The 26,390-nt window shown below is 39.9% G+C and overlaps 1 protein-coding gene across 1 annotated transcript; it reads left to right on the top strand.

Moving 5' to 3' along the window:
- Positions 1-4,811: 4,811 nt before the first annotated feature.
- LOC129108631 (transient receptor potential cation channel subfamily M member 1) lies at positions 4,812-26,352 on the top strand. Its single transcript, XM_054620504.1, has 28 exons — positions 4,812-4,895; positions 8,052-8,153; positions 14,718-14,794; positions 15,478-15,673; positions 15,772-15,985; positions 16,301-16,425; positions 16,527-16,698; positions 17,019-17,193; positions 17,293-17,416; positions 18,961-19,033; positions 19,167-19,267; positions 19,699-19,872; positions 19,976-20,110; positions 20,236-20,286; positions 20,409-20,549; positions 20,642-20,671; positions 20,767-21,059; positions 21,337-21,565; positions 21,718-21,837; positions 21,924-22,055; positions 22,157-22,285; positions 22,459-22,710; positions 22,825-22,999; positions 23,577-23,597; positions 23,691-23,835; positions 23,933-24,138; positions 24,313-24,445; positions 24,542-26,352. Exons 2-28 carry the CDS (start codon positions 8,082-8,084, stop codon positions 25,896-25,898), a joined length of 5,052 nt encoding a protein of 1,683 aa, XP_054476479.1. The 5' UTR covers positions 4,812-4,895; positions 8,052-8,081; the 3' UTR covers positions 25,899-26,352.
- Positions 26,353-26,390: the final 38 nt, after the last annotated feature.

The following is a 26,390-nucleotide window of genomic DNA, read 5'->3' as shown; positions in this document are numbered from 1 at the left end:
TAATTCTCAACCTCGGAAACAAAAACAAACTCAATCGGCTGAGAAAAAGCAACCTTGAGCCAGGCCTTTTTTTGTCATGTGGTGTTTACAAGGTCAAGAATGAAGTGAGCTTAAATGAATGATGTCCAGAGCGTCATTTAACTTAACACTACTTACTTTAAAACAGGGAGCTGCCTATTTTGAGTGACTGTCATAAATCTCTCCTATGTTCCCTTTTATGAAGTTTTAAGTGCTCCATAATCATCAAGGTGTATGCTCTGCTGCAGGGAGTTTCTGTATTACGTCAGCTTTGTCTCAGGCAAACCCTACTTCCTGTGGGTGTGAGGAAACCGTTTGTATTTAAGGGAAATTATTTGTTTTGGGCAGACATCGAAACTTCAGCAGAAACGCAGACCAAAAGACTCAGGTGAAACTTATCGGATGAGCCTGTACATGCAGCTCAAGAAGACACTTTTATTCAAAACTCAGAATAACTGGGATCCCGATGAAATTCTTTGGTTTTAAATGATGCCTTGATGCACAACATGTGCTTGAATGATGGCAGATTTTGGTGAGGTTAATGCATACTACAATATTTCAAAGCTACAGTAAATGTAACTGACAACATTGAATTATTTGAGTGTTTAGCCTTAGTCAGCTCTGGTCTTTAAAGATTTGTTTGTTCTCGCAACCCCGACCGATTACCTTACTGCCGTATGCTTAGTCTCCCACCGCCATCTGTGTTTCAGATCATCCAAGGCAGTTCTAATTACAGTCACAGGCCAGAGCCCATAGATAATGACAATGCAGCTATGATCAGCAGGATTAGACAGGTGCTTGTCGACTTGCTTTGCCTCTGGCTTTTATGGTTTCTAACACACCCTGGACAATCGATGAAGATACGAGAACCTCACTGGCTCTTTGTCTCCTGCTCACATACATTACCAAAGCAATTTCATTTTCCATGTCACCATTGTAGAGCTTTGTCTCCCAACAATTTGATTATATTTGGGGACAGTAGTTTTGAAATGTCTGTGATGTATTCCTACACAGTTGCTTATTCTGTCATTGTAATGGTTGGCACAATTTCATCTGCTGACGTGTGTCTATGCAACTGCCATTTTTTTTTAATACAAAACAAAATTCTGGATTAAATAGATAAAAATATTAAGTTGCAAGTTTGTCATTCACAGATTTAAAGGTAAAAAGTCCACTTGACACCTATAAAACTTATTTTTCTTGAAAAGTCATGTCAGGATTTCCATGAAATTTCCTGTGGAAATTCATGCTCCCGAGAGGATGAAACCTCATTTGTTTGTATTTGACCCTCTTGCGTCTCTTCTGGTGGCACCGTCACACATTCCACTTAAGAAATATCAAAATAAAAAGGCTAGTTTGCCATTAAATGTATCTAATCACAGTGTCTCCTCCAGAGGATAAACCCTTTCCATTATGGATACTCAATGAGCTTAATCTCTTTGCGTCACCCTTAAAGGTTGAATTATCAACTTTAAATGTACCGAAGATACAGAAAACTAATGTTTATGTAATTCTGGAATTCCGAGTCCTAATGCTTTTAGTGACCCCGGGACCTTTGCTCCTGTTCCACTCACAGGAAAAATCTTAATTATTTATTATCATTAGGAAGAACTTAACTTAACTGTGTGTTGTTTGTTTCATCCAACTCTTTCATAGTGTGGGTTGTAATGGATAAGACTAGAGGGCCTTTAGACTTTTAATTATTTTTCTTATGAGCATCAAAACCACATTAATTTGTGGCCATGTGATTGATTGCTATAAAGAGCTTTTGGTCAGGACACATCAAAACAGCTTTATTAGCTGCACAAAATGTTTATTTAATAATTTGTTCTGATGATTCAGATCGAAAACGAATATTGCATTGTATATTTTTACACTGATCACAATAAACCTTATCCATGTGTTCTTGTGATTCCAAATATCTACCCTATAAATGTCTGCACCACTTAAGATCCTGCAGTTTCAGTCAGTTGAGACTGGAACCTAATAGTCAGAGCTCATGGCTTTCTCATGCCAGATAAAACTGTTTTTCAGTCATGGTAATAACATCAGCCTGTGGCTCAGATGATGAACCGAAAATATTGACTGTTTTTGGCTCACAATGCTCAGTAATCCCGCTCACAGCAGCTCTTTGGTTGCTGAGGTAATCAAACAAGCACAGCAATGACTATTGATTTAGTTTGTTCACATCCGATTCTGACATTCATTTACATCTATTAAACTGTGGTCATGGTCTGACGCAAAGACAACTGCATCATGTGGCTTTGGTTCGTGGTGCGAAAGTGTTGATCAGCATTTTTATGCTTTTTTGTCTGTCTAGCTGTCTGTTCATGTCTAGCATCTCCAGAGTGTTACTGCAGGGCAGCTCTTCCTTCGATCAAATCTATGTCAGTCCCTTAAAAAAATCAGGAAAAGTAGTTGGAAATAAGGCTTTTGAGTGTGAATCCCACATGTGGATGTTTGGATGTTGGACGATGAGATGATTCTGGAAGTTTACACAGCTGAGCGCGGGACTCGACACCCCCTCCTCCACTGAGAAAGATCTGCTTCACTGCTCCCTGGGAAAGGCTTATGTGCTTCCCCCTCTGACACCACACACACTGCAATCACAAACATGGAGGTTTATGAAACTCTTCTGATCAAAGGAAGGAGCCACTGCACACTTCAGTATGACTTATTGTGAAACGGAGTCAGCGGTTGGAGTTATTTCCTGCAGGTCAAGAGAGCTGCTGTTTTACAGCCCCACTGCAGCACATGGACTCCCTGTTAACCTTTTGTGTGGGCTCCAGGTCAATGTTGGAAATTACTTACGCAAGCATGTGCTATCTGAGGAGCAGAATAGACATATGTATGCTGGCTGGCCGTTAAGCTGCACTACGCCGGAGGTTCATGGAATGCATTTCTCCCGGGGGACGGGTTTCCAGGAACAGTTTTGCTCTAGTGGTGTGCAATGAGCCAGTCCGAGCAGAAGCAGACAGCTGGTTGTGCACAAGTGAAGTCGTTAGCCACAAGTAGACCTATAGTCTGCCACGCCTACTTAACAAAAATCCATTTTTGTGCTGACAGCAGAGTACAGAGGGACCACTCCTATAAACATATAGACAACATCAGTGTTATCCTCCTTAGTCTTAACCTTCAGGAAGACCTTTGGATCAACACTACTGCCTATTTACCCTTCACCACATTCTCGCCCCTCCTGAGCCCCAGACATTGTAAACATCCTCTCTCTGACATTGGTGGACATACAGAGAGACTCGTGACCCACAGGGGTGCTGCCTCCTTTACCTTTAAAAAGCCATTATATCATTTACACATAGATCACTTACATAACCTGCTCAATAAAACAGGTTTGAAGAACAGAATCAATGTTTTGACAGGAAAAACACATGTAGTGTTTACCCTAAGAAGAGTAAATATTCTGGAAATTCACAGAATCAGCTTTTATCTTAAACATTCAGGTTCAAAGTCAAATAGATTAGATCCTTTACCTGCATGTCTGATCCACTTGACAGCAAAAATACAGCAACCTTTTTGGGCTGTCATATTTTCACATACCATACCTACAAGATTAGAAGTTAGTTTTATTTTCATTTAACACAAAATGCAGATGGCATCTAGTGAGATGAGAAAATAGGGGCAAAAGTGCATATATATAAAGGTGTATAGAATGAGCAATGAAACAATTTGGATAGTAACAAGGGATGCAGCTGTGATATCTATAAAATAACCAAAACAATAAATTAAATGTACATTTTGAATGACTGCAGCTATGATGTGTCAGGATAGTGTTACTATCATATCTATTGTACGGACACAGAATTAAAATAGCTCATATTGTAGAATGAGTATAGTTATATTATGTACAAAATAAATAGCAAGCAAGTTTGCATATGTATTGTGTAAAAGAAAACAATTTGCAGCGGTGCAGGAAGTATTCCGATCTTTTTCTTAAGTAAAAGTATCAATACAACAATCTGAAAAAAGTTATTAAAATTAAAAGTCCTGCATTCAAAATCCTACTTAACTAGGATGAACAAGTATGAAAGTACTATCAGCTGTCAGATACATGTATTAGAGCAAAAAGTGCAATCTTTTCTCTTGAATGAAGTAGAAGTTCAAAGTAGCAAAAAATGTAAATACTCAAGTAAAGCACGCTTAGCTTGAGTACAGTACTTGTACAACTTGTACTGGTAAAAGTTATTTTCCATCACTGACAATATATACAGATGAATTTGGTCAGAAACAATTAAAAAATCATTAAAAAGGAGAAATCATCTGAGATATTAAATTTCAATCAAACACAAGAAATACTGATTCTATCCTTGTAAGACATAACATGCAGAAATGTGGATCATATATGGGAGGTGTTTTCATTTGTGCGCAACCAATTCAGTACATCATAAACAACCACAGCTAAATGGTGACTTAATATCAGCAGTTTATGATTCAAAGTTAGACTGTTTTTGATTGATAGCCATGAGTGTTCCACACCTCTTTAATATATCCTTTTGTAGGGCCTAAGACATAAAAATCTAGTTTTTTACTGTGTCACGCCTAATAAGTTGTTATTGTGTGGGAAGCACAAGGTGCTATGGACATGCAGAGAGCAGAGGGAACATGTGCTAACATGACCCACTCAAAACAAACCACTAACGACCATTTCCTGCCCTTAGGTTCAGGCAGTGCGTTTGGTTGCTGGAAAGAGATGACATGTCAGCACTCACACATCATCCCTGCGTTATCTCCCTTTGCACATGTAACGTTTTTTTTTTTTATATATATTTGTCCAACTGTGAGCGTGTTATTATCAGCTGAATGTGTTTGCACTCCTCTGAGGCGCTGAGGGACTGAACACACCTGAAGAACCAAGGTCTCAGGTGAGGGTGTTGTCTTTTTCCTTAGCAACCAGGAGAAACACTGGCTGCTCACTGAGTCAGAAACACACAAGTTTTATTGTTATGTTACTGTAGGTCACGGCTGATCACCTTGATAAAAAAAAAAACAGCACACAGGCAAACAAAAGAAGACGTAAATGACATTGTTTGTGGTTTTTCACCCGCAGGTTTCTGCTGTACACTGGTTCCTTACTGTTAAATGTTTGGGTTTCCTTACCAGGAGTGGTGCCTTTAAGCACTTCACAGGATTACAGTAACAAAGAAGGACTTAAACTGCACAGTTGAAGAGCACAAAGTAAAACATGTCCTCTTCCTTGAACCGTTTCTGCTTCTAGAGTATCACATGTGGAAGTTGTTTCACCCTAACCTGCTTTCCAGCTGTTGGTTTTATCCCATCTGGCTTAAGTGATGATGTTAGTCACACAAGACATTTAAAAATTATCAAGTTAAGCAACAAAAGGTAAATGGAGCTTAATGCAGCAAAGCAGGAGCATAAAATTAAACTGGAAACCAGCGTACTGTTTGTGTTGAGTTTGCATATTTCTGCTCAGGGTTCTGGCTGAACTGGTGGCGACCTTTGAGACAAGCTGATAAGGTTTAAGCACAAAGTGTTTCCTCCAGACACTCTGTGACCCCCATGGTCAGAGAGAGCTTGATGTACCATGTCCTTAGCCATACAAGGGGTCAGAGCGCCCTCTTGTGGTGGAATTTGGGAATTCATTGCTCTGCGTATTTTTTGATTTTGTTCACATAGTCTGCCGTTTGAGCTACAGTGTTTACTGCAGGCTGATACACTGCTGCTGTTAAACTTAACTTAAAATAACCTTCCCCTAACATACATATAGGGCACAAGGGGGATCTATTTCTTAATACAAACTGAATTGCAATCACCTCGTCTGCCAACAATAGCCTGCATGTTCATGTCAGGTTGGATTTACTCTAAATATTATCTGTTACCAGTTAAATGTTTTCTGTGGTTTCCAATATCTCCTGTTCTGTGATACAAATTAGCAAAGTGTGCCAAACTACGAGTTTTGCAGCAAATGTCAGCAGTATAAAACCAAAATAATGGACACTACCAACCACATTGTTCAGCAATATTATGTACTTAAAAAGCAAGTGCGGTTCCACGAATCAAGATCATGGCAGCATATTTACAATCATAATATTTTGAAATACATAAAGTTGCACATGTAGTGATACATTTTACAGCCATGTTTTTGTTCTCACCACACTTTTCAAAGCAGTATTAGTCGTTGCTTCTGCTCCATTCAGTGCTCGACCTGTTCATGGAGACACATAATCTCCTCATATGCAAAGCCCCAGCAGAAGATAAAGCTCATTTGTGTCTGCTTACTATGAGATATCAGGCATTATCCATTCTTAGAAGGAGACAACATCGAGACACATGGCTGGAATGGAGTAGGAAAAATTCATGGACAACACTCTACCAAGTTTGAGATAAAGACAAGCGGAAACATTCCAACAGTCCTCACTGACCAAACCAGGCAAGCCTTTAACTTCCACATGTTGACAATGGCAGAGCAGATGATGAGGTGATTTCATACTCTGGATTAGTAGAATAATTATCTCTGTGCTGCACTTACTCATGCTTCTGCTGTAGTTTAGTTGTGGGTCACAATGTGCTTCTGTGAGCTTGTCCTTTAGTACAGGAGGATTTTGTTTATCCTCATAAACCCTGCTATTCCACTGGTGGTTCAGTCATTTAACACGTGTGCTGTGCAGACAAACTTCATACAAGTGAATATATGAAAGTTTGTATAGATGCAAAGTGTGCAGCTGTAAATAACTTAGGTTTAGGTCTTAGTTTTGAAAGTTTTTCCTCAATGTAAATATCATATTATGTAGCTTTGCTACTTTGTGGTTCCCACTTCATGTTTCCAGGAGAATTTCAATATTGCTCTGGGAAATGTTGGTTATAACTATTACACTTGGTATCCAGTAGGGGGAGCTGCTGCATATATATTCTGTCTGACTATGGACCAAAACCTAAATGTTTCTCCATCTGAAGTTCAGATACTTTTCGTTTGATAAAAAGAAAAATCCAAATCTACATTAAAACATACTTTGTTCCCTTCTTTTATGCAGCATCTTACAGCAGATCTACTTTAAGGTAGCAGATATTTTAGATTCTTAGATTTATATGTTGAGACACTAATATATCAAATTTTCTGTTCAACTAAACATTCATAATGTCATAATGACATTGTATAACAGGTTTCAGTTGGTCTAGAAGTGATAACATCAGCAGTAAAGTGATACGATTCATTATTACTAATGTTTTTCATATTTCTAGCTCTGTTAATGAATATCAAAATCTTTGCTCTTATTTGTCAGCTTGGCCGAATCATGCAATGTGGTATTAAGCCTTAATAGTTTTATTTTGCATCAACTTTGTTGGTATTATACAAGAGGTCAAACTCTTAGCAATACTTAACTTAAAGCTGCTAAAACTGAGACTACTTTATATGAAACTAAATTAATAAGAAGGTGTGCAGTTTGAAATAATTGTTGAGAATATTCCTGGTGTGTTTCTACCAGAGTATTGACTTCATGCAGATTCAAATTACAGCGTGTGAATTCTGGCTTTTGCCTCTTTTAACCCACTCTGTATCAGCGCATACCTTTCTGTGTGCACCCTGAGGTGACACTCCTCAGACACACTGAGCCTCATCTGGTGGGACCACAGTTGGCTTTCCACCGGCTAACTTTAGCCTCACAGCTTGCATGGTCTCTCTAAGCCTGTGTTAGGGTTGTGTTGTGCCAAAGTAGATTTACCTTCAATAACCATTTATTAAATCTCTATCCATTAGACTCTGAGGCTTCATAAGAGCCAGCTGCATTAAGCCTGATTATGGGAAAAGGGTCTATGTGTCAAGTGTGTCATCGAGTGATTTATATCCCTGGCTGGGATCTCTGTCTTGTCAGTTGGGAGTAAGCTGCATAGAGGAAGAGAGAAGCGCTGAAACCTTGAATGATGTGAAACTTTGATAATTTTTTGAGGTGTGAATCCTGAGGCTGCTGTCATGCCTTGGTTCTGTAGTGGATATCTAAGGTTTCCGTCTGATTCTGATGTTGATGCTGCCGCTGAACCCTGACCTGTTGCCATTCTGAAAGGATCCCTTTCTAGGTTTGACAGTCTTCAACATGGACACCAAGGGCCAGAGTGGCAACTCTAAACGGGCCTCCCTCAAACGCACCGCATCTGGCTCACAGAAGGTAAGAAGAAGTCTGATCTGTCACATTCAACAACGTTGTTCCTGCATAACTTTGCTGAGTTGAGTTTTATTTCAGTTAGAAAAATAGTCTCTAGTTCCCTTGAAATATATTTCAATATATAATGTTTGGTGTTGTTCCATAAAAGTTATCTTTAAATGAAAACAAAAAATATATATTGATATTTCTCCCTTTTTCACTACTTTTGTAGCCAGAAACAATGACTACATTGACTGAGAATGACTTGTGTTGAAAGCATGTCACATGAAACCATATAATCTGGCCACATTAGTTCCTAACCAATCGTTTCACAGCCCCTATAGTACAATGGCATGCATCATTCAGGACCGATGGTCACATATTGGTGTGCACATGGTCTGCATTCCATGCACGGCAAACTTACTGTTAAATGGTGTTTAAGGCTGAGCAGGCTTCGAGAGCTGCTCACTCCAGTGCTGCAGTTTAATCCTTCATAATGGCCCAGTATGGACGACCAGGACCACAACAGATTAAGGACTTTTATATATTTCTAAAGTCTGCTTTCATGTGATTAACACACTCCAGTTACCATGTCCTTGAAAGCAAGAAAGATGCGATTTATATATGCATGCTTCTGCTCCAAATCCAACAAGCATTGCATGCTGGTATTAGAGCATGCACTCCGCAAACTAACAAACACTACATTTCTGTGGCTTCTGTGCTTTTTTTTTCATTGCATGTTAGCACAGGACAGTGGAGGACAAAGAACTACAACACTTTCTCGTTTAAATAGCTTAAAATAAATTGTTAGTAAACCGTGACAAGTTTAAAAGCTCCTAGTTTTCAAGAAAAAAATAGAGATTTAAAATAAACTGAAATATCAAACATAACATCAAGCATTTAGAGGTAATTCTTTGTAGATTACATATCAAAAATAAACTTCACAATGTTCTGAGGAAAATTGTACAGCCTGTAGTTAAATCAGCCGGACTCCTGATGTTTATATCAACAGTAGGCTATATGTGACACTGACATCATTAAAATAATTTAGTGTGATGGGTTTCTATAAATTACAGCAGGCATTATTTGGTGAGATTAATACTCTATATTAATACTTCTATAATCCAAAGCCTTTTTATATGAGCTTTTAGCAATCAGCAATGTCATGGCTTTCAGCTGCACTTTTAATGAGATCTGATATGTTACTAAATATATATTCATTTGCTGCAGGGACCATACTGCTGAGAGACATCGTTTTTTTACGATTATCATATTTGTCATGTTGTTTGTAATCTTAAATCATGGATTTATCTGCTTTATTCAAATGATAAGTGTATACTTCATCACTTACAGGGGGTCATGGTACGAAGAAGGATTTATTTTTCATCCATGGTAGAGTGCATCAGAAAGAGAGTAAAGGCAATATATCTTTGAATCTGGCTGAATAACACATGATTAGAAATTAGGGTAAAGTTGAAATACTCTCCAACAGAGAGCACATTCAGTGTTCACATGATATCACCTTGTTACCATAAATTAACTTCTATCTGTTCTGTCTACAGACTGAACCCTGTTCTTTTGCAAATAAGCTGCCTCTACTAACCTTTTACCTCTTTTAAAGAGAATTGGTAGCTTAAATAGTTGAAAAAGAAATGTCAAGAAAGCATCTGAAAGGGTTGGAATAAATCACTGGACCGTTAAAGGAAATTTGCCACATCAATAAAAGGCTAAATCAATCCATATGTGATTAACAAATCCTACAATTTTCAAAAACTTGCAAGATCATATGACTGTGTGATGTAAGCGTCAGGCTCAGGTCAGGTGAGGGCCAAGAATCCTCACAACGCTTTAAGGCTCAGGGTCAGGGGCTGGACTACAGCAGACCCCAGTGTGTGAAGGCCTGAGTTAGCAAACCTTATGAAAAATAAAAAGGTTGACCAGTAAAGATCTTAAAATGTTGCAGCATTCTAGTTGAGTTAAACCAGTGTCTTGTTACTTACGTGAAATCTTTGCTTGTTGTTGCACCAAAATAATGAATCAATCCCAATAGATCACAGCAAAGGGAAATTGCCTCGAAGATTTAATTCTTCTACGGAGATGGCAAACTCTTACACCCCATAAAATTACATATCATAACCAGGTTTTATATTTGCTCCTGGTTGGCCTTTTATTGATACACTATATCACATTTTTATTCAAAACAGAATAAGGGGGTCCTCAGGCACAAAACATGGAAGTTAACAAACATTTAAGCACATCATTTTCATATAATTTCAAATATTGATGTTGCAGACTGATACAAACACTCAAGATCATATCTGTTAAGTAAGTGTTGCAGTGGTAATACTATATTTATTTTCATGATATGGCACGTAAGGCTAACATTTATATATAACTAATGTCTAAACCTTTACAACTGTGTGTGGCCTGTTGCACTTTATAAAGATGATTTAAAAGGATCTCATTCAAAGCTGTTTCCATGCTGAGAAATGCTTCTCTTTCACTACAAAAACATTTCATTAGTTTTTACAGAGGTACTATCTTTATTCAGATTCCCTGATTTCATGTTCAATTTAATTTGCTCTCTTTTCCAGTCAGACCCTGCTTTGGGGCAAACCAGCAACTCTATGTCTCATGACTCCCTAACTCTTGCCGATAATCAGTGACATGTTGGACTCATGTGATGGCTAACTAGATTTTCAAACCCAGGAGGAAACAATGAGTGCATTTACAAACCGGGCTGACTGAAAACAGTTTGCTTCACAGTTAATGCAAATTTGCCTATCCAGGGCCTATAACTCAAGTGTGTCGTTCCGTCTAAATATCTTTCCCCCTCGAGTTAAAATATGTAACAGGCAGCTTTTTATTCGGTCCACGTGGGATGGACCATGAGTCTGAATTCTTTTTTTAGACAGTAAAGGAGTCTACACGGGCTTCCTTCCTGTCACACTGAATCAGGCTCCAGCCACATCGCCATTCAATACCAAAGCCGAGCAATTAGTTGCTTTATCTTAAACCCTGGTGACATTCCATCAGGACCCCCAAATCCTTTCTGATCCATTTCACTTGTGCTGATGAGGCTTTTGTTGTGTGAAGTCCGTCGTTACTACAATATTAAGAATAAATCTCTCGTATAGTTTTTACTCCCCAACTGTAAACAATTATGTGTTCAAAATGCATTGACCAGGTCAGATGTCAACGTACAGAAATACAACCGTTGGCTGCTGAATAGTCTGTTTAATTGTAGCAGCACTGGAACAAATTTGCTGTGATCTGGTTGCTCACTAAGCTGAGGGTCAGGAGACCAGGACCATGTGATCCCAGTGCAAAAAGGCAGGAATGTATGGCATACATCTTGACTGACACAAATACTGTGTCTACTGCTTGCTTGGAGAAGTACTTATTCTTAGAGAAATATGTACTGAGTTTATTTTATTTTGTACCTTTTCTGTGACCTTCTCAGCAATCCAGCAATTATTATTTCCATTCCACACAATTGCCTTTTGTTTTGAACGCTCATTTCCTCAAAACATTCTGCATGTTGTAATGACTGTGGTTTATTGTTCAGGGGCTTGTCGTAAGTCTCATTAATTTGCTTGGTGTGACACAATCTGATCCTACAGTATCTAATTCTGTACGGTTTTTCTTGTTAAGTGCTGAAAGGCAGCTCTTAACGAGGCAGCTGGTTGCTGACTGGATTTTGGTTTTAATTGCTGTGGTTAATGAGTTTAAGTAAGCTGAAAGAACTGTGACATGCTCACCAAAACCCTTCTGGAAATGCGCTTTGATTTCCTCGGCTATAATTAATAGCGGCCCGCATGCGTTTTTAACCAGAGAAGGAACAAAAGGGGGTAGTTTGGGGAGATGTTAGGCTTCTCTCTCTCTATCTCTCGCTCTATGTCATCAACCAACAACCTCCCTTGTCTTTTTCACTCTGAGTTACAGTCAGGCACAAACTGCTCACTTCAACCATAAAAGGAGAGCTTATTAAACCATTTCACAAGAGGAAGGTTTTAAATGGATGGTCTACAATTTTGTGCTTGTTAACTCCATCTCAGCTTCTAGCTCACCTAATGCCTTCCTCTAGTTATTTAAGCATGATCCTGGAAGCCCTTAATGACTTTAAATAGTCTTAATTGAATCACTCCATTAAGTCCAGCATGTACAATAAACATTTTTAAATGAATCTAAATAGGTCATATTTGTATTTTCCCTGTTGGAAGCCCACAGTTGAACCTGTTGGATATCAGATAGAAGCCAGAAGGCTATATGCTATTTGTTTAATCAGTGCTATCCCTTTTCAGCCTGCTTGGAGGCTATTTATTAAACAAAATCCCAGACATTACAAAAAAAAATGCAAATCTACTTTAAAAAAAAAGAAATTAAAAAGCAAGCGAATACTGAATAGCTGGTCTGCTGAGTCTTCTTTTCCTCCACAAAAACATGGTGGATGGAAATAGAGATTAACTGCAATTAGCATTGAGTGACCCCAACAGGAGACCAGTCATGTCTTAACAAGGCGCCTTCCAAAAGAATTCCTGCATCCAATTCTCTCAATTATGCAAATTGGGTTGAAATCAAAGTAGTTGGAGGGGGTGAAAATGTTTCAAATGAAAAGTTGTGGAGCCTCTGAATGAAACTGCAGTGCTTTCAGGTTAGCAAGTCTGCACCGTCTTTTAACACAAGCTAAGATCTTCCACACTGTGAAGTGAACACAAAGGAAGGAGTTTCAACAAATTGGGAGATTAGGGGCCAGTTATCAAAGTAGATTTATTGTGCCTTGTTCAAGCGAAGGATGAAAATACCCTGTGGGCATGGAGAAGGGGTCATGGGACTCCCAAAGGGATTACCTTGAACTGGAGTCATGAGACTTGGGCGAACAAAGACCCTGCTCACATGCTCATCATATTAGCTGGCCCTCATAAAGTGAAGAAGTTTCATGTCTTGTGGGATTCAATGAGAGCACTTGACTGGGAGTGCAGCACCGGGAGAAAGCTCTGCTGGAGGAGCAGCAGACCTTAGACCTCCTCTCGACTCTCTAGGTTTAACCTCCAGCAGCAGATAGGACTCTGCAGCCCGGACTGAAGATTGTGTGTAAGTGTATCTACATTCTGAAACTGCAACTCTTTTGAAACTTAATTACATTACTTTTATGGCACAATTAGTAAGATATTACAGAGATGTGGAAGAAATTACAGATCATGGAAAGTGAATTCAGATGTGGTGAATTAGAACAGGCAGCAATTTATGAGTTCTGGGTGTTTAATGATGCATTTTAACGCTTTGATGGAAATCTGCTGTAACAAGACAGAAAGCAACCACGGCACTATATCTTGGACTTTTGGAAAATACAAGGTGGTAATCTTTTTTGCAAAAAGCTACCCAGGTAGAAGTATTATCGAATTACTTACGCCATTCAAATTTTCTTAATGCAAACAATCAGTTTAACATTTAAAAAAAAAAATGCAAAATGCAATAATGCCAATGCAGCTAGATAAATAGGAATACATTGTATCTTTAGCAAAATATCCCATGGCGATTTTATCTACTCAACCAAGTCATTATTAAATTACTCTGTAATGAATCGAGTGGGTAAAATCAGGTCATCACAGTAGCAAACAATATAGGGATGAAGAAAATAAAAATATTTATTATTATAGATATGAATGAAGGGAAGGATGAAAAGTGTGGATTAAAGAATAAAAAACAGCAGCAGCACTGTTCCAGTTCAATTCATCAAGACAAGCCGATAGTATCAGATGTATAAACGAACCATAAATATGTAAAGACAGGTTGTAGAAAAAATATAGGACTGATCAAATAATATTTTCTCCTAATGCAGAACTTAATGGATAGTTTGTGGTTTAACAGCCACCCTGCTTGCTGAGACCAATTGTGCAGATAAAGAGAGAACAGTAACTGTACTGTTTTATTGGAACTTGTGATTGCTGTTTACAAGACTAGACTCACATGTCTCTCATTTATACTTGTATGACTTTGACTCATAGGTGACGTAGAAATACTTATTTTACAGTGTTTCAAGCTTTCAAATTTTTTTTTTTGCCACACTCGACTTCCGAGAGTTTTCTTGGAAAGATTTTCTGCCGATGCTTCAGTTTTAATTGGGGCTCCACCATCAACAATGGCCCTCAGAGAGACTCTGCTTTGAACTTGGTTATTTTTACTCAGCGCTCACAAAAAAATCAGGCAGTAATCAGAGCAGGATTTGACAAAGTGCGTCGGGATGGTATTTTCGTGTGATGCTTTTCACTGGGTGCTTATCAAGCTCGAGCAGACAATGAAAGGTGTTAGTCGGCATCTACTGCATACGATGTTACAACCTGTTAATACCAGTCGACAAGCAATATAAACTGTTTATCAAAGTCTCTGCAGAAACAATTTCACCTCGATTTACTGAGTTTCTTTGCAGGATGCATATAGTCGTCACCTTTTATCCGGTATTATTATATTAGGATTTTAATAGTGAAATTTAAATACAGATATCTGCAAAGATTATCTCCCTGTGACTGTATTATGAGTCCATGTGAGCTTACACTTTTTTTCTCTCTCTTATATTTCTCTGTACAGGCACAAAGAGTTTGGATTGAGAGGACCTTCGTTAAAAGAGAATGTATTCACAAATTTCCCACCAAGGACCCGACCAGGTATTTACACTCATCACACTGCCTTTTATAAGTTTACTTGTGGTAAATTTGGCCTGAGCCATGAACAGCAGCTATTTTATTATCACTTGAACATGACTCAAAAACAACTCAAATTAATCATAAGTTGCTCCTTTTTACTGCTAGGGAAAGCTTATACAATCAATTTAAAATGTTATGTTAATTCTAAACGCTAACTGATAAAAAAGTATCTTTTACTTTACTTAAAAATATGTAATGACAGTCTTAATTGTGTAAATTCAGCTCCATTTTCAGTATGAGCATTGTTCTAAATAAATTAGAAATCATTTTAATTTACTTAATCATGACACCTAGGACTGAAGGGTTAACAGACCTTTATCAGGATTATATTTCAGAGTGTATTGTAGGACATTGTTACTGTCCTTGGCTCTGGGAGCAGCCAGGCAGTGCAGGCCTTTGTTCCCCGGCACACATTTCCCAGAAATGGGCACACAGTCATGAAAGAGCCTGTACAATGTGTGTTTCGAGGAAAATACACTGCCTTCATCAGCAGACACAACAAAACTTTGCTCAGTTGCTTCTAGTCATGATTCAACCCTGGATTGGACACTGCTCAGGGATTTCTATGAATAATCAACACAACTTTTAAAGTCTTCATCCACACAGGGCCCAGGATTTACAGGTTTGTTCTGTGATCTATGTAGATGTGCCTGTGGTCAGCTGACAACGCAGCACGTGGCCATCCCTGCTGGTGCCAACTCTCTGGAGGAAGCGAACCAGCTGGTGCAGATTGACACCCCAAAGGATAAATGGAGTGTGATCAAGCACACCAGGACCTACCCAACAGACGCCTATGGCTTAATCGAGTTCCAGGGTGGAGGATTCATCAACAAGGCCATGGTGAGTCCCAGCCACTGAAAAATTCACTCAAAGTGACTGTGTGATTTGATAAAAAATAACTCACAATACGGTTTCTTATCACTTCTTTTCTCTCCTAGTATATAAGAGTCTCCTATGACACCAAACCTGACAACCTGCTGCATTTGATGGTAAAGGACTGGCAGTTGGAACTGCCTACCTTGCTCATCTCTGTCCACGGAGGTCTCCAGAACTTCGACCTGCAGCCCAAACTCAAGCAAGTGTTTGGCAAAGGCCTGATCAAAGCTGCCGTCACCACCGGAGCTTGGATCTTCACGGGCGGAGTCAACACGGGTAGGGCGTTGACAGTTCAGGAGAACGCTTTTAATTTTCACTTAACAAAATAACAATTTGTGACATTAGAAGATTATCCTTGCTCTTTTTTTAGTCATTACACAATACCTATTCCGCAATTTGGTGGGAGCGATTTGACTAACCCATTGTCACAGGTTTAAGCTCTGTAATTAGAGCGTTTGTTGGAAAAAAATCATCATAAGCAACATATGTGTGGCTTTTGTGTGTAGTAACAGCACTGTATCCTATGATGCCCCATTAGGGAGTTGGAAGAGTCATTATTCATGTTACCATATTTTGCTCTTTACATCTTAGGGGTGATGCGTCATGTGGGAGATGCCTTAAAGGACCATTCCTCCAAGTCAAGAGGGAAAGTGTGTGCTATAGGAATTGCTCCATGGGGGATCCTGGAGAACAAAGAGGATCTCATCGGAAAAGATGTGAGAACATTTTCTTCTTTAATTTTCCAGAAGAAAAAGACCCTTTCTTACTAATATTTCTTCTTGAAACATTTCAAACTAACTTCTCCTTCTTTTTCCAGGTAAACAAGGCCTATCAGACTATGGCAAACCCACTGAGCAAGCTGGCTGTGCTCAACAACAGCCACTCCCACTTCATCCTGACCGACAACGGCACCTGTGGGAAGTACGGCTCTGAGGTCAAACTCCGCCGGCTGCTGGAGAAGCACATCTCTCTGCAGAAGATCAACACTCGTAAGTCAAAAAGCGCTCCGCAGACATAGAAAAATCATCGTCCATGATGTGTTTGAGTCTTGTTGGACATGCGAATGAAGAGCTCCTCTGTGGCCTGTGCGCTTCCCTTTGTCATCCTATGCCTGGAGCTCGGATAAGGCAGGGACAGCAAAGGGATGCTCAACTGTCACCACTGACTTCACTCCCTCCTCCGGTTTTGTCTGTTCGCCCATCAACGTGTTCTGCTTCAACATTTAATTTTCAGAGTTCTGTTATCATAAGACACTTGGATGATAAATATATGGATGGAAGGATTCAGTATTTCGGGCTGTGTGTTGCAGGTTTGGGTCAGGGGGTTCCTCTAGTGTGTCTGATAGTGGAGGGAGGCCCCAACGTGATCTCCATCGCACTGGAGAGTCTGAGAGACGATCCTCCCATCCCCGTGGTGGTGTGTGACGGCAGCGGCCGAGCTTCCGACATCATTTCCTTCGCACACAAGTTCTCAGAGGAAGGAGGGTGAGCTTTTAGAGGATTTTTCCTATACTGTAATTGGATGATATTCCTCTGGTAAAAACAAAAAGCTGATATGTCCTCCTTGAATCTTCTTTTCTATAGCCAGGTTAATGATGATGTCAGAGAGCAGCTTTTGGTAACTATTCAGAAGACTTTCAATTATAGCAAAAGCCAGTCGCAGCAGATCCTGCTTATGGTTATGGAGTGCATGAAGAAAAGGGAACTGGTGAGTAAGAGAATAAACTGGAAAATAAAGAGTGAATATCTACAAGATATTCCACAAGTATTATTTCAAAATAAAATGTCGATCAATAAATATCTCTGATTTGTGAAACATCTGGTCTCCATCGTCATTCCTCCATTCCACTCATCTGTGTATTTCCATTAACATATTGAATAAACATAATCCCCACAACGTGCTTGTCATCTCTCCTTGTGGTCATGTGTCATATGTTCATGTAATATGGGGCATTCGCAGCTTCACTAAATCATCAATCCTCACGTATAAGCACACAGCTGTAAAGTGGTGGAGGGTGCCTATCAAACTGTACTTCAATGTAAACAACGCAGGTGCCTTCACGATGAAGCACACACCGTGGTGAGAGTCTTTACAGATAGCACATTAATATCTGATCTGAGTGTGTCCCCAAAGTGTTTGCTGGAGACCTTGGCACATAAGTATTGGCAGGATGTGATTAGTAGTTTGTAATACCCGGCCTATATATAATCTCCAGAATCCATACATTTGGGTTGGAAAGATAAGCTCACACTACCACCTGTTTAGGAGAGACTCTTACTTCATCCATCCACAGTAAGCATGCAGCACACAGATGGAGGAGAGGATCCATCTCCCTAATCCTCAGCCGGGTTCTCTTTCCACTCCCAATGTTTTTATTCAGTCCTCAGAGTGCTATCACTTCACAAGCGACTCTGCATCCTCTATCCCCAGTGTATTAGACTGCCTAATGCGCCAACATACTCAGATAAGCAATTTAAACAGATTTTTCAAAGATCATACCGCTTTGGGCATTTAGTTTTCACTGATACCCGACCCAGACAATGTGACCGAGCCGCCCAAGTTTTTTTGAGCTCTTTATATGCAACTAAAAGGCCACACTGCTGCCTGCTCTTAATCTAAAGTGCCATGACTAACCTACAGGTGAATCAATGTCACCATCTAGTCCCCGAATAATCCTTTCATCCTAAGTGCATCCCATGGGAACAGCTGGGTTAGACAAATAGAAACACTGATTTAGAAGGCTGATATATTTGCTGTGATGTAACACGAGGCGGCAACATTTAACCGAATTAGGAGGTCACCATTATAAAAGTCTTCCTATTTGCAAAAAAAGCACACAGTGAATCCTGCAACTGTCTGAAAGAGAAACACGAGTTTTCATTCTTCATTATCAACGCATCCCGAGACCAGCCCTGACATCTATGGCCCCGTTCCACATATTCATGCCAGCTTAATCCCATTTACCATGGGTGCACATGTGACAGACCCGCCAGCGTAATTTCATTTGATATAGTCGAGTCTATAACAAGGAAAACACTATCCTACTTGTTCAACAATCAGCCTGCAGCGAGGAGTCTATCTAAAACAAAATTCCAATCAGTTCATCACCACATGTTTCACAGCTGCAGTGAGAGTGGTTCATTCATTCATCCATTCATTTAGGCGGTTTGTTATCAACTGATTTAACCATTACAGCACATGGCTTCATGTCTGCTGTCTTTTCTTCTCTTTTGTTTATTTTTCACATGCAGATCACAGTTTTTCGAATGGGTTCTGAGGGACAACAAGATATTGAAATGGCCATTCTTACTGCCCTGTTAAAAGGTATTATCTGGCTGCATCACAACAGACATCTCACCATGTGTGTGTACTATTACATCACAGCAATACTTTTATTGGGATGTACTACATGCTTCCTATTCTCTCTCTGTCTGTCCTTCCGTTTCGTTTGCATCAGGCACAAACGCAGCAGCAGCTGACCAGCTTAGTTTGGCTCTGGCCTGGAACAGAGTGGACATTGCTCGCAATCACATATTTGTTTACGGACACAATTTACCAGTAAGTGGGGCTCACATGTGAATAATGTAAATGAATCAGTCCACATGTGTGCAGCACAGTTGCAAGGATGTATTTAGTACAGAAGAAAATAATTTGGTTTTCAAAAGGAGTTCAAAAGAAGTCCCCCCTCCACTCAAAATGTGTTTGGCTTATTGTTACTTCACTTTTTGGAAAAAACATATATTAATTACTATGATTCAAAGCAGAGTAGTTGTATATGTCTAGAACTATATCTGGTGGGGAAATTAAAACAACAGATAATCCTAAATATAAAGCCAACCAGGGGAGATCTTTTATAAACAGTGTTGTGTCTCTCAGATTCACACTAATCCAATGATTAAATGTAATCAAGTATTACTAATAGCAGATTTTTTAAAAATATATTTTTATGCTTAAGATTAATTTATTCGCCTTATTTCCTTCTTGGTAAGCCTGCCGGTGCCATGACCAGCAGTACAACCTCTGCAGCCCCGACTCAAGAGAAAAAGAGTCCTTCCACCGCTACTCAAAACAAAGGCCGGGGAAAGAAGGGAAAGGGGAAAGGAAAGGCAAAGCCCGAACCTCCAGAGGAAACAGACCCTAGGAAGTTGGAGTTGATTCGTTGGGTAAGAGTGGGGTTTATGGCAAAAACTCTCACTTCAGTTTAAAATATGAATATATAATGAAGGCTATGATGTGTAAATGAAAAGTCATCTATCCTACTCTTAGGTGAACTCTCTGGAGCAGGCTATGATGGATGCTCTGGTGCTTGACCGAGTGGACTTTGTCAAACTGCTCCTTGAGAATGGGGTCAATATCCACCACTTCCTCACCATTCCCAGACTGGAGGAGTTATACAACACGGTGGGCCTGACACACTGCAGCAAATGAAAATGAGACTGAACCTCTTTAAAAAACAGATCTGACAAATATGAAAAAGGTTGACACTAATTACACAACCTTCTTCTTCCTCTTCGCTCTTCCCTCAGAAACTTGGCCCCGCTAATTCACTGAATGCTGTGGTCAGGGATGTCAAAAAGGTAAAATGATCTCTCCAATTACACTTTTTTTTTTTTATAATATCTAACATTAAAGACTTCTCCAGGTTACATATCATCTTGAAACACTTGCTATATTACATTTAACTCTGGTGGTTTTGCAGGGAAACCTTCCACCAGATTATCAGATCACTGTGATTGATATTGGTCTGGTGCTGGAGTGCTTCATGGGAGGAGCTTACAGGAGCAATTACACCAGGAAGGCTTTCCGCAACCTCTACAATAATTTGTATGGACTAAAAAGGGTACGCCTGAGTGAAAAAATAAATTGACAACAGCTCGTTCATCAAATTAAGTATAATTTTGGTATTGATGATGTTTTGCTCTCTTCTTGCAGCCGAAGGCTCTGAAGCTTCTTGGAATGGAGGTGGGGTATCCTTTCCACAATCAAAGCTGTCAAGAAGCTGAAACAATACAACCCACACAGAACAATAATCCATCATTATGTTTTCATGTTGTCAGGATGATGAACCACGGTCAAAAGGCAAGAAAAAGGGCAAAAAGAAGAAAGAGGAAGAGGTGGAAATTGATGTGGATGACCCTGAGGTCTGTCGATTCAAGTTCCCCTTCCATGAGCTGATGCTGTGGGCGGTGCTGATGAAGCGTCAGAAGATGGCACTGTTTCTTTGGCAGCGTGGAGAGGAAGCCATGGCGAAAGCCCTGGTGGCCTGTAAACTGTATAAAGCCATGGCCCATGAGTGCTCCGAGAGCGAATTGGTAGATGACATCTCCCAAGACCTGGAGAACAACTCCAAGTTAGTACATCCAACAAGTGTTTCCCTTGTAGTTTTCACAAGGTATTTTATCTCCAAATAAAAAACACACAAGTGCATATCACTCTAATTTTAGCATCTTTACATCGGTTTCCTGTCCTCTACTCTGAACAGTAATATTTGTTATGTAATTATTAATATGAAGTTCAAATTTTCATTTGCTCCTTTACACTCATGTTTTCAACCTCCTCTGTGATCTCAAACTCTTTTAAATTGTGCAATTCAGAAATGAATATCATAGTTTCTCTTTCTTTCATAGAGAATTTGGCCAGCTTGCCTACGAGCTGTTGGACCAGTCGTACAAGCATGACGAACAGGTAGCCATGAAACTCCTAACATATGAGCTGGTCAACTGGAGTAACTCCACCTGTCTGAAGCTGGCAGTGGCTGCTAAGCAACGTGACTTCATTGCCCACACCTGCAGCCAGATGTTGCTCACCGACATGTGGATGGGCTGCTTAAGGATCGGCAAGAATCCCGGCCTCAAGGTTGATATCACAAAATCTTTTCTTCTACGCATCCAACAACAATAATATTAACATCACTAGTTGTAGTACTTACTAGTATTGCCTTAAAGTGAGAGTAAAATAACAACAAACTCACTGTTTCTTATAAAAACTGTTATCATTTTCTCACCAAGGTTATTCTGGGAATCGTCTTTCCTCCTCTGATTCTACTGTTGGATTTCCGTCTCGGGAATGAAGCATCTACAGACAAAGAACAAGGAAAAGACAAAGATGATGACACAAAATCCAGCAAGGTAATTTATTCATTTTACACATACTGTTTAAATACCTTTCTTTGTCAAAGATAAAACAATACTGAATGTTTTCTGTTATGTTGTAGGACCCTAATAATGATGCAACTTCCCAGAAGGGGGATGAAGAGGAGGGCAGTACTAATGTCCACAAAATCCCCATTGCCAAAAGGTTCTTTGAGTTTTATAACGCGCCATTCACCAAATTCTGGTTCAACACTGTAAGTTTCCTTCATGTATACAAGATTGATTTCTTTTTTGTTTCACTTAGAGTGTAGAGGCTTAAATTCAACGGCATTTTGGTATTTTTTTCTTCCGACAGATTTGCTATATGGGATATTTGATGTTGTACAACTACATAATCCTGGTAAAAATGGAGCGATGGCCATCTTTACAAGAGTGGACGGTCATTGCATACATCCTCACACTTGGATCAGAAAAAATCAGACAGGTACAAGCTGTTAAATATGATCAATTAGATCTGATTTTAGTCCTTTTAGTCCTGTGTAATATATATATATATATATATATATATATATATATATATATATATATATATATATATATATATATATATAATGACAAAGAGAGAGAGAAATTTGACCTTTAAACCCTGATGTTTAGATCCTGATGTCAGAGCCGGGGAAGCTGAAGCAGAAGATAAGTGTGTGGCTGGAGGAGTACTGGAACATCACAGACCTGGCTGCCATTTGCACCTTCCTTTTTGGGCTAATGCTACGGCTGCAGCATGAACCTTACTTGGGCTACGGCAGAGTCATCTACTGCATAGACATCATCTTCTGGTACATTCGCGTATTGGACATCTTTGGAGTCAACAAATACCTGGGACCCTATGTGATGATGATAGGGAAGATGGTAACAACATTTAGTGTTTCACAAATCATGTGAAAACCACATGACACGCAACACAAAGAGAAGGAACAGAAGTTTACACTAAGTTCAAATTTGTGTTTGCTTCTTGTCTTTCAGATGATAGATATGATGTACTTTGTGGTGATCATGCTGGTGGTGCTTATGAGCTTCGGGGTGGCTCGGCAAGCCATCCTTCACCCTGATGAGGAGCCAACGTGGCGCCTGGCCAGAAACATTTTCTACATGCCCTACTGGATGATCTACGGAGAGGTTTTTGCGGATTCGATAGACCGTAAGACTAGAGTTCATAGTAAGATTCTGTTTCCTGATTCTGGGCAGATGATCAGTGTTACATTATTTCTATTGTCTCAAATTCTGTGATGTTTATTAATAATATATTACACTGTATCACCTCAATACTTTGTCTCCCTCTGCTGGAATATTAATATTAGCCTTTAATACAAATTGTAATCATTTTGAATTGAGGAAGAGCAGGATATGTATTATTATATTATTATTATTTATCCTAATATTATTTCCTCAATCATGATCATCTGCCTTAAAGTTTGTTTTCTGTGAGTGTTACATCTGTCAGGGTGAAGGCAACAAGCAGCTATCAAAAAAGCCTAAATTAGCAGGGTTATTAAATATTAAAACAGATGTTTTCTGAGGAAGTTGCTGATCCTTCTGTTTGTTTTAATATACTTCAAAAGAGGCCAGAGAACTATCTTTAGTGTTTGATTAGTGGCAATTTGATAACACCAGTCCACTCTTTCATGGACGCCAGCTTGACCTTGACAGAAGTGTGATGGAAAAAAAAAAAAAAAAAGTTTTTATTGATTTTAACGCTTTCTCAATGTTTCTCCAAGTCTATGCGATGGAAATCAACCGTGAGTAGTCTTCAAGCCAAGAATGCATTTCAAATCAGTTAGCTAAAGAGCTCAGAATAGTTTCTATAGCTATAACTTTTCTTTTTGCTGCAGCTCCATGTGGTGAACATTTATATGACGAGGATGGGAAGAAACTGCCTCCATGCATCCCTGGTGCCTGGCTCACACCTGCCATCATGGCCTGTTACCTTCTCGTGGCAAACATTCTTCTGGTTAACCTGCTCATTGCCGTGTTCAAGTAAGTATATGCCCCAATGTCTAACTGCTCTATTGTTTTACAAGAAACATCTGCTTTTTCAGTGTGTGATAACTGGTCTTGGTTTCCTGTCCCACAGCAACACTTTCTGTGAAATCAAGTCAATTTCCAACCAGGTGTGGAAGTTCCAGAGATATCAGCTGATCATGACGTTTCATGACCGTCCCATCCTGCCGCCACCTCTCATCATCTTCAGCCACCTCTACATCCTCTTCAACAGGCTGTTTCGGCGGTGTGCCAAAAAGAAACAAGAGGGAGAGCTGGATGAGAAGGACCGCGGACTCAGTAAGTAACCTCTAATGATACAAAACAAATACAAGCACGTTAATTTAGTCTCATCTGGGATCACAAAAAAAGAATAAAAAAGAATAATTTTGCAGCCCATGTACAATTCCAGAACAGTATTGGTTCTGACTAAAACACAGTGACCTACTTCATGTCATGATTTGTTTCTAACAGAGCTCAGGCTGAATCCAGAGGAGCTAAAATGTCTGTATGAGTTTGAAGAGCAGTGTGTGGAGGAATATTTCCGTGAGAAAGAGGACGAACAGCAGTCCTCCAGTGGCGAACGCATCAAAGTTACCTCAGAAAGGTGAAAAAACGTTTGAAGCGTGGCTCAGACATTTCTAAGCATGTTGATTACAGTATATGCTTACATAAACTCTTGTTCCTCTGGTGTTCTCTGCAGAGTTGAGAATATGTCCATGCGTCTGGAGGAGGTAAATGAGAGGGAGAACACTATGAAGGCCTCCCTGCAGACAGTGGATCTGCGCTTGGCACAGCTGGAAGAGATTCACGGACGGATGGCAGTTGCTCTGGAAAAGCTTGCAGGGGTGGACAGGCTGGAGCTGACCAGAACCTATTCACGAAACTCCTCCGCCGGTGACCCCTCTTCCTTACTGCGCCAGGGCAGTATCAACAGTGCCGATGGTTACAGTCTGTACCGCTTCCACATGGACATGGAGGAGTTTGCATCGAAACAGAAGGACACGGACGAGACAACTAAAACTGCCGTAGAAAGACAGAAGAGTCTGCGACAAGCCTCCAGTATTTGTACTCTCAACCCAAAGGAAGGTGGTCAGACCTTAGAGGTTGGTGGTGTGGAGAGATCACGACCAAGTTCATGTGTGGACATTCTCATATCTCCGTGTGAACAAAAGCCTGTCTCTGCAGCGTCGAGTCAAGAGACCTTATCCAACCTAAAACATGGCAGCACAGTGCTGCTAGATAGACTAAAGCCTTGTTCTCCACCAAAAAGAACTAAATCCTTGAGATACTATCCGGTCGAAAACCAACCCACTTCTCCTTTGACAAAGAGGAGGGCTATGAGCACCATCATTGTCAGCCCGCCTGATGAACTCGAGGAAGTAGATGAGCCTACAAAGAAGAGCCAACTGCCATCTGCAACCTCCTCCTCCCCAAAGAGGACTAAATCATTGAGATATATACCTTCTGAAATCCAAAGCCAGACTTCCCCTATCACAAAGAAGAGAGCTATGAGCAGCATCATCTACAACCCATCCGAGGCAGGTGACGATGTGCAAACTGCAGACTACAAGTCAGTACTGGAACAGATCACTAATACACCAAATCAGTGGCCGGCAAAGTTGGAGTACCAGGTGCACCCGAGCACTATTGGTCACATGCCTAAAGTGTCAACAGTCAGAGCTCTCTCCCAGCAGTTTGAAGCTAGCACTGCACCTACAGAGCTTAAAAAAGATGAGAATCAGATGGATCATATTCCTTTAGAAAGCGAGGGAGCTGGTCCAGCAGAGGAGCCCGCAGCTAACCAAACCAAGATGAAGGCCAAGCGGAATCTCTCAGACACTACCGGGTATCTGACTGTAGCTGATGAAAAGTATTTCCCGTCTCAAAGATCGCAGAGCTTTAATGCCAGCGAGAGGAAAGAAAAGGTTGTTAGCCATGAGCCCAGAGCCTCAAGCAGCGAGAGAGACCTGGTTGAAGCCTGCAGGGGAGCAGGGGATGAAGCAGGGAAGAAGATGGAGGTGGAGAAGAAAGAGGATGATCCACAGGAAAATAAATAAGAGCTACAAGGAGAACGGGGATGAAACAGGATGAAGAAAAATATAGAGAAAGGAGGAATTGCATGCTACCAGAGATGCAGAGAACAAGCCTGCCTTTCGACTTTAGTTAATGATTTTACATTATTGATAAAAAAATAGAATTACAGTAATGAAAAATCATTACCAAATTGACATGCATTGAGTCATGCATTTAATGTTAGTTGGCTGTACAGAGTAGTGAAAATTCAACATAACTCTCTCTTTTAAAGATCCGATTTCTTTACTGTCTTTCATTGGTTTAACATACAGTTACTCATAATCATTCACATTACAGCTTTCCTCAGTCATTGTGTTTTCATGTTTGATGTCTTCATTTTAGGGTGAAAATACAGTATACACACATCATTTAGTTGTGTCAAAATTATGACACTATGTTAACATCAAAAACATGAATTTAGATATGATTCACACTTTCAAATACTGTCTGTAAACATTTTTTTTCCAGATACTGTA

This window comes from Anoplopoma fimbria, chromosome 19 (assembly GCF_027596085.1).
Source record: "Anoplopoma fimbria isolate UVic2021 breed Golden Eagle Sablefish chromosome 19, Afim_UVic_2022, whole genome shotgun sequence".
Lineage (NCBI taxonomy): Eukaryota > Metazoa > Chordata > Actinopteri > Perciformes > Anoplopomatidae > Anoplopoma > Anoplopoma fimbria.
Note: the sequence above shows the minus strand (reverse complement) of the source record. Positions and strands in the feature narration are given on the sequence as shown.

Bases quoted from the DNA above. Each gene is read 5' to 3' on its own strand.
- LOC129108631 (XM_054620504.1), top strand. From the start codon at position 8,082: ATGGACACCAAGGGCCAGAGTGGCAACTCTAAACGGGCCTCCCTCAAA. The intron at 20,287-20,408 runs GTAAAATGATCT...GTGGTTTTGCAG, and splicing joins TGGTCAGGGATGTCAAAAAG to GGAAACCTTCCACCAGATTA. The intron at 21,838-21,923 runs GTAATTTATTCA...GTTATGTTGTAG, and splicing joins ATGACACAAAATCCAGCAAG to GACCCTAATAATGATGCAAC.